The 9,166-nt window shown below is 49.6% G+C and overlaps 1 protein-coding gene across 1 annotated transcript; it reads left to right on the plus strand.

The window, feature by feature from the left end:
- Nucleotides 1–3,213: 3,213 nt before the first annotated feature.
- On the plus strand, nt 3,214–7,018 carry LOC129066333 (sperm motility kinase 4A-like). The gene is made up of 2 exons (XM_054567866.1): nt 3,214–4,916; nt 6,913–7,018. The coding sequence occupies exons 1-2, from the start codon at nt 3,214–3,216 to the stop codon at nt 7,016–7,018; spliced, it is 1,809 nt and encodes a 602-aa protein (XP_054423841.1).
- The last annotated feature ends 2,148 nt before the right edge of the window (nt 7,019–9,166 follow it).

The following is a 9,166-nucleotide window of genomic DNA, read 5'->3' on the forward strand; positions in this document are numbered from 1 at the left end:
ACACATCAGTCCCTAGGAACTTTGTATTTTATTTTTCCAGCCAGCGTGAAGTGATAGGCATCTCTTAAGATACCAAGTTCAAAAGCTGAGGAAACTTTGGCACAAAAAGGGGAACTATGAGCGAGGGCACTCGGTGGGCGGCGAGTGGGTCGGCCCATTGCATTCACACAGCTCATGTATCAGGAGACCAGGAGCAGGCCAGAGCCCCAAGGCTAGATGCTGGCACCCTCTCCTGGGGCTCCGTGTGCAGCGTCTGTCCAACCAGGACCTTGCCAGTGGTCTGAGAGGCACCAGGAATGACCTGGTGTGTGCTCGTGGACAGCGTGCAGGGCTGGACCTGGAGAGAACTCAACTGAGCATGGCCTCTGAGTCGCGAGAGGGGCCCTGCTGTCTCCTGAGGAAGAAGAGGTTCCGGAGCTGAAGCCGTTAAAGAAAATCCTAAGGGATATGATGGACAGAGATAGAGCATCGCACCTGAAGGAGCAGCTCCCGGGACTTGTCTGGATCCACTGAGAGGGTCCAAAAGCTCAGCCCTCTCTCAGGAAGGGCCAGGCGCAGTGAAGGAAACAGATCCTTCCTCCTCCCGAAAACAAGTAATAGAATTATTTACTGCCCACCTCCCTCCTCAAGGAAGCAAATTACGAGGTCAAGAAAAACATAAAGAAGCTATATGCTCATGGAGACACAATCACAAATATATAATTGACGTAGCATTTTGAAAAAGATGACTGCCTGTTTCTTTTTTTTGTTTAAGCTTGGCTTTTGCCTTGACACTTTTATGTTAAAAGTCTAATCTTTGAGTCTGTACTTACTTTGCTGAGAGAGATCATTATCTTCAGAAAATGTTCTATTCTATTGATATTATTTCTGAAGTAACTATCAATACCATTTTTATAAATGGATATAATTAACTCACAGACTGGCAGTTCAGGTTAATATCCTCTCTTTTCTCCTTCCTTAATTTATTCTAATCTCCAGCTGTAACTTATAAATATCTGTCTAGAAGTGATGAAATGACCCCACCTGGTCCCAATCAGCTCAGCAGCAGAGACCGTCATGCTCAGGAACTGAGTACCACAGATGGGAGGTAAAAACACACTCAAGTGTTGTGGAGGGACAACCTCACAGGCAGATCCCTCTAAAGGCACCCTTCACGCAAAGTTGAGACTGGAGGAGAGAGAGTCAAGGAAAGTAATTGCTAGAATAACAACTTACACGTGTGATTAAAACACTCGACGTTCTGAGGTAGGGCGCTTTCTTGAAGGACTTGTCTGCATGTAACGCGCCAGAGTCCCCCCCGGGCGTCCTCAAGCCGGCCTGCTTCCTCCGTGCCGCCACAGAAGGGGAGAATTGGACCCAACACGTCACCTCGCACCTGGTACCTCTGCAGAAGCCCTTGGACCGTGAGGTTTCCAAGGGTCTCTTCACAGGTGAATTCACCAGCCTCGTCATCACTTCTCCCCCCAGAGACGGTTCATTGCAGTAGCTCAGACACCTAAACGGCCACTCAAGGTCCCCTGAGAGGTCCTTGTGAAGCCTGCGAACGGATGTTCAAAGTGTCAAAGCACCTTGCAGCCTCCCTGCAGATCCAAACTCGTCGTCCCCTTTGGCAAGTGCTGCTGGAGGGACGAATCGTCTTCTTTAATCTTCACAGCAAGGCCCCTACCAGGGGACTTTCCCTCAGGCTCGCCAAGCGCCCACACACCTGGAAACCTAGTTTCGGCCCCCTCCTTCCTGTCTTGTCGGCCCCAAAAGCTGAGTGAGGGCGGAACAGGAAGTTTTGAAGATACTTTGTGACTCCCTTTGACCATGTTTTGCCTTTGTTGGCCACGTTTTCCTTTGTTCCCCTAAACTCTTCTAGTAATCCAGTGGCCAAACGTTCATTTCACATTTGCTTCGTTGCCACTCGCTGTGCTAGACACAAGGACCCCTGCAGCCATGACCCTCCCTTCACGGGATGGGCGGACGGTGACCAAGAAGCAGGTGCCCTGCTGTCAGTGCTGTGCAGATGACAAACGTGATGAGCTGGGCGAGGCGGGCAGGGGCGGGGGATCAGGGAAGCCCTCTCCAAGCAGGTGGTATTGGAACTGAGACCTGGAACGTGAGAACAAGCCAGGTTTATCATTTCTATCTTTTTTTTTTTGCACCTTACAGATTATCATTTCTAATAAAGTATGTATCGTCTTTAATTTCCCACATTACAAAAAAGGTTTTTGCGGGACCCTTTTGATTTTTCTCCAGAGGAAAACTGTCGCGAGACCAGAAAAGTGAGAAGAGCACTGTAGTTTATTCCCAGCTGGGGTGGGCCCACTTGCTGCTCTGACCACATAAGGCGCCATTGTGAGGGGTCACCAACAGCCCCTTAACAGCTCCTGGCTGGGCGGCAGAGGTCTCTGTCCGTGAGAGCCCAGGGAGCTGGTGTGGTGACCTGCGCAGTTGGACAGCTTGGCTTGCCTTCTCCTTTCTGTTCTTTTCATTTGTTTCTTTTGGTTTCTTTTTTTCCATTTGCAGTTTATTTTGCTGCTTTAATTTTCTTTCTGATCTCTTGTTCTTTTTCTTTTTCTTTTCTTTCTTTTTTTTGTTTCTTTTCCCCATTTGGGGTTTTCGTTGTTCATTTTATTTTTCTTCTATTTTTATTTTTAAATATATATAAACTTTATATATATTTATATAAACTTTATATATTTATATTTATATTCACATTTATTTTTTTACACATTTTGCGTTTTATTTTTTCATTGAAGTTTAGTTTTCTACGTTTTTATTTTTTAATTGATATTAGTTTTATATTTATACTTATATCTATTCCATATTTTTTTATATATTTCGGTTTATTTTTTCATTTGATTTTACTTTTTTATTTTTAAATATATATTAATTTTATATTTATACTTATATTGATTCCACATTTATTTTTTTATATATTTTGTGTTGTATTTTCTCATTCTATTTTACTTTTTTACATATTTCTATTTTAAAATACATATTTTTTTATATTTATTTATATTTCTTTCCTATTTCTATTTTTTAAATATATATTTATTTTATAATTTGTTTATACATTCTTTTGTGTATTTTTATTTACAGAGTTTTTTATTTGTATTTTCTATTTTGGGTTGTATTTTGTTATTTTAATTTTGATTTTATTTTTCATTTCTTAAATTATTTTATTTTATTTTATTTTATTTTATTTTATTTTATTTGGAGGCCGCCATGTCTCGTGACTTTTTACCCACCTTGGGCAACAAGAAACACTACCTCGGCGACTATCTACCCCTGAAGTCAATCGGCAAGGGAGCCTTCGCCGAGGTGAAGCTGGCCCGGCACTGGCTCACAGGGACCGACGTGGCCGTCAAAACGATCAGCCGGTGGGGCACGGACACCCAATTTGAAGAGGTCCAGTCCCTGAAGAGCCTGCATCACCCGAACATCACGCAGCTCTTCCAGGTACTGACCACCCGGGACAAAGAGACTCTCTTCATGGAGTTTGTCAGCGGAGGGGACCTGTTCCGGCACCTGGAGGACTGCGGCCGCCTCAGCGAGGACGAAGCCCGGGCCATGTTCCGCCAGATGGTCTCGGCCCTCCACTACTGCCACGGCAAGGGCATAGCGCACCGCGACCTGAAGCCGCAGAACATGCTCCTCGACCGCCACCTCAACATCAAGGTGGCGGACTTCGGCTTCAGCCGCAACTTCCGGGACTACCGGCTCTCCACCTTCTGCGGCACCTTGTCGTACATGGCCCCGGAGGTGCTGCGGCGCCAGATCTACGACGGCCCCAAGGCGGACGTCTGGAGCCTGGGGGTCATCCTCCATGAGATGGTGACGGGGAAGGCGCCCTTCCAGGGGGACACCGCTGCAGATATGGTCAAGGCGGTCAAGGAGGTGGGGACGAAGCCGCTGCAGCTCCCGGAGTTCACCTCGGAGGAAGTCCGGGCCCTCCTGAGAAAGCTCCTGACCGTCGACCCCCACCTCAGGCCCAACCTCGAGCACGTAATGAGGGACCCCTGGGTGAACAAGGGGCAGGGGGGGCCCATGAGCCCCTACCGTGAGCCGCCCTGGGCTGAAATCGACCCCCAACTAGTTAAAATCATGAGGGACCTGGGGTTCACGAGGCGCGAACTGGAGGACTCCGTAGCCCTTAAGAAATACGATCGTGTAATGGCTACCTACCTCATCCTGAGGGCCCAGACCGCCAGGATGCCGGGCCGCACCGTGAGGGTGAGGCCCGGCCCGGCCCCTGCCCCCGACAGCAGCGGCGCCTCCTCGGGCCCAGACCTCGAGGCTGCGGGGCCCTCAGCCACGGCGGCGACACCCAGCCTCGAAGACGGCGCCGCCCCTTCCCCGGGCGGGCTGGGAGCCAGGAAGAAAGGCCCTCGCGCCATCTTCGAGGTGAGGCTGTGTGCCGCCCCGCCCAGCCTGGAATCCGGTTCCCTCGGACCCCCGGGCAGCCTGGAAGAGACCGTGGGCGCCCCTCCGCCCAGGCCGCAGCCCAGCTCCTCCGCCCCCGCCTCCACCCGGGAAGAGACCGTGCGCGCCCCTCCGCCCAGGCCGCAGCCCAGCTCCTCCGCCCCCGCCTCCACCCGGGAAGACACGGTGCGCGCCCCTCCGCCCAGGCCGCAGCCCAGCTCGTCAGCTTCCAGCCCCTCCGCTTCCAGCCCCTCCGCTTCCAGCTCCACTGAGGAAGAGACCGTGCCCGCCCCTCCGCCCAGCGCACAGTCCAGCTCCTCCGGTTGCACCTGCACTGTGGAGGAAGACATGCCCGCGCCCACGCCCAGCCTGAAATCCAGAAGTTCGGAACCGGGCCCAGACACCAGGACCGCCACCCCCAGCCTAGGCCTCCAGTGCATCCCTGGGGGCGCCCTCGCCAGCAGCAGCAGCAGCAGCTCCGGCCTCCCAGCCGAAGAGCTGGACGGGCGAGCCACAGGCTCTCCCTCTGGCCCCAGCCAAGGCCGACAGGGCATGGCCAGGAGGGTCTTCAAGTTTTTTTTGAAGTGCCTGTGCTGCAGGCCGTCCAGGGAGAAGCGCCATCAGAGAGGGGCGAGAGTAACACCTTTAAACATCCTGGACGGCCGAGGACCACGCATTTAAAAACCTTGAGGATCTTGGAGCCGGACCAGCGGCCTAGTCAGGCATGTGATCTGGCCACCAATCGAACCAGGCACGCTGTGGCTTCCAGCGGTGACTCCCTGAGAAGGAGGGTGGACTGTTGTTCCGCAGAGTACGCTCCGGGTCCTCACGGATGTGGAAATAAAATAAGTCGTCCCAGACGCTTGTCTTGGTCTGCCAGGGAAAGGGGTGGCGATTCCCTCTAGCGGAGCAAGCTCCGAGCCCTTCTCTTGAAGTGGCTTTTGCTGAGGACCATATACGGGGGCATACAGCATGGATGCAGAGCTCATCAGTCAATGTCAAAAGGCTATGTTTACAGAAAACAAATAGAGATCATAGAGAACAACTGTAGGAGCACAAGAGATCTGCCTTAGGTTGGGGTGGTGCCCATTCAGCCCTGAAACCGGGGAAAGGGACTACAGTCTGGGCTCAACCCCACACACCAGTACTCATCCACTCAAGGGCATTCTGAGCAAAGTAAGTTTCATAGGATTTAATGCATCCCTTTTCCAGGCCTAATTGTCCCCGGGAACCGCCCGATCCAGTTTAGGGCTGTACCTGCCTTCAGTATTGTTTCACTGACTCGGTCAGGGCGGGGGCAGAGCAGCCAAGAGATAAGGAGACTTCTTTCAGGTAGAATGAGGACTCCGGCCATGACAAAGCCGAGGGGTGAGGGTCTTTTGCCCCTTCTCCGTGTCCCCCAAGTCCTTCCCTGGTGGCCTCTGTGCAACTGTGCCTGTCTTAGGTTGCCCCCGCCATCATGAGGTCTTACCCACCATCGACTAACCAGCCATCCTCTGGAGCCAAGCAGGGTGATGTGAGGGAGGCAGGGGCTGTGCCCCTGCCAGAGGACAGGTTGTGTCTCCTCAGTGGCCTATTTTCCCAAGGCCTCCCTGCTCAGCTCCAGTCTTAGGGCCCTCTCACCTGTCGGCGAGGCTACAGTCCCTGAACCCAGGTGGGACGGTCCCAGCACACCCAACCCACTGAGTCACACCAGCAGGGCTGCACTGCCTGCAATTTAAACACTGACCCTGATGGCACCAAGGAGGCCAGTGGGTCACTGCTGAGGGCAGTGAGCCAGAGGCGGCACTCCGACAGCTGCAGGTGAGAGCAGTGCCAGAACCCCACGCTGTGCGCGCAGCTGAGAGGGCTCGGCCCAGCACACGATGGGTGATCCCGCACAGGATTCCCATCAGGAGGGTGTGGCTTTCAGGAGCATCTTACCAAAATCTCTTCTGAGCTTGGAGGACAGCCTGGAGCCCCCTGGGGGTCAGAAAGAGAGACCACCCTCGCTGCGGGTCCACCTTCCTCAGCCCCCACCCAATGAAACTTCAAAAACTGGACTCTTTTTCCTGGGACCCTTCTTCCCTTCCCTGCTCTCCTTTGATACCTTGTTTGTGAGAGTTCTTACTAAAGTTCTTGGCTTTTCTAAATGTGGTAATTACCTTGATGTTCCAGGAAAAAGGTACTGGATACTCTGTTTTTATCCCTTCTGCACAGAATCAGCCCTGTGCGTACTGCAGTTGGAGAGGTGTGTTGTGGTGTGGTACTTGGAGTTTATCAGGGGAACCCTCAGAGGTCACAGATGTGGTTTTGTGGGGCAGAGGCCAGCACCCAGCATGCCTGGCCTGTTCGAGGCACCAGGGCACAGCTGGGATGAAGCAAGTAGAGTCTCTCTTATCAAGCAGCCCCATAACCTGGTCGCTCTGTGACAGCAGCAGGAACCCCCTCTCCTGACCTCTTGGCTTGGCTTGCTTCCCTCTGGGCTGCTGTGAGTCTTGGGCGGGCTCTCCCTTTACACAGGTCAGACTTGGAAAGCTCCGGAGGAAGAGCGCTCCAGGCAGAGGGGACAGCCGAGCTGCAGGCGGCCCGGGCCCAGCCTGGGCCTGAGCTCCGGGAGCTAGAGTGAGGGCGGCAGGAGAGGGGGCTGTGGACCAAGGGCAGAGCTCCCGGGCTGCCAGACGGAGCGTGCCTTTTACTCTGAGAACAATGATCCATCCGAGAAGGGTTTTAAGCAACCAAGTCATATGATCCAATTTAAGTTTAAAACTAGTAAATTGTAGAGCATATTCTTCCCCTGCAAACATTTTTATCTATCTCTACGTATTACAAGATTCACCAGGCAGGGCAGGTTTTCTTCTAACCACTGAAGAAACAGAAGCCAGAAACTCTTTCACTTTCATCCTTTTCACCCCTGTTCCCTGAACAGGTAGAAATGCAAGGTAATACATTGTTTTAAATGGGAAAGACCAGCCTGCCTCTGCGGAGCTAATTTGTTGTTCTTACATCACTGAGTAGCTGGTTTGCTTGCCCTCTGCACTGAGGAAGCTGCTGTGTTCCTTTGGTTCACCTGTCCTCCTGCCCTGAGATCCCAACAGCGTACGGCATAAACCTATGTGTGACTCTCATCATTTGGTATTGTCATTAAGTGGCTCCCTTGTCCTCCTTGCCCTGGTCCTCCATTCCCGAGTTCTTGGGGGCTGGGAACCATCTCACTCACCTTGGCATTCCAGTCATTACCCCGGAGCCAGGCGCAGAGTAGCTGCTCAGAAAATGATGGACAGGCCACCCTCACTCTGCTGACTCTTACGCTGGATTGTCCAAAGTCAGGACACATGGGCGTGTCAAAGGGAGTGTGATAATGGTCGTGCTGGGATAAGAGTGTGAAGTTGGGCTGGTATGGACTGGGATGTACGGTCCCCTCGGTGCTCCCTGGGAGGCATCGTGAACAGAGTGGTGGGCTCCGCGGCTCTGGAGCCTTTGAGAAGCCCTCGTCCTCACTCGTTGGCCCGAGCTGGCTGAGCCCAGCAGTCTTCAAAGCCTGGGAGACATCATAGCACAGGAAATGTTTGTGAGTAGCCAGGGCATCAGGATTCATAAAGATTCACACTGTCTTCCTGTAATTCCTGTCCCAATTCTACCTCAGCATTTTCAACTATTACACAGAGAAACTCTAAGTTTGGTGCTAGGTTCTATTTAACCCCTGCAAACTCCTGGTAGTCTTCCTTTTAGAAAAAGTAAAGTAAACAAATCTCAGGATCAGAACCTTTTAATAAGCAATGATATTTGGCTGGAATTTAGTATTATGTGAATTATATATATGTTTTTCTTTCCTCCTTGAAAATTATGATTATTTTTGAGGTGGAATGGGGATATAAATTTTCATTTTCAATTAATCTTTTGAAGTAAAAGATAGGATTTAAAATATACATGATAAAGGTCATACACAGATTTAGCCAAAAAAAAGCATGAAATTGTACAAATGAGTAAAGTTTGGGAAACTAGATCAGATGATTCCCAGCCTGTTTCTGAGTCTACTTGAGGGTCCGCATTTTTTTGAAAATATTAATATAAAATTAATTAAAATTATAAAATAATTTATAAAAATAAGTGTGTCATGTATCTGTCTATTTTTTATTTTTACAATCTTTTCATCATAATAAAAAGTATGCGTGCTTACTGTTGTTGGAATATGACCCTGGAAAATACATAAAGGCATAAAGATACTTAAAAAGTAAAAAAGCACAGTAACACCATTCAGGGAAAAACACATATAATATGTGAGTTGTTTTTTTCTTATTGAGTGTTTTTAGATTTATAATTCTGAATCTCAAATATGTTAATATATATGTAATTCTGAATTTACATAAAAGAAAATAAGGGATATGGTTTTCTTTATTAAAAACAATAGCACGACTTTAAGTATCAAATTGTTCTTCGTGTACTTAAAAGTTTAATTTACTCAAAATTTATATACATAATATTTAGCCCCATACTTACCCAGTAATGTAAGACACATCTTCACTAAATAAAATTTCATACAATTTCAATCTGTTACAATGCAATGAGTGAAGCTTCCTTCTGGAAACTGTGCACTTAAATCCCTGCTTCTCTTACTTGCCAGAGGCACACGCTTGCCAGTTCTTTGCACACTTACCTTTCTACTGTGGAAGAATAAAAACATGGCTGATTGAGCTGTGTTCTAATTTTCAGTGAGAAGAAATGGCTTTGGCTCTATTGCCCTACCGAGCCAACAGGTGTATAAAAATAATACAGC

Source organism: Pteronotus mesoamericanus, unplaced genomic scaffold (genome assembly GCF_021234165.1).
Source record: "Pteronotus mesoamericanus isolate MK-2021 breed Mesoamerican mustached bat unplaced genomic scaffold, CSHL_Meso_final contig_2, whole genome shotgun sequence".
Lineage (NCBI taxonomy): Eukaryota > Metazoa > Chordata > Mammalia > Chiroptera > Mormoopidae > Pteronotus > Pteronotus mesoamericanus.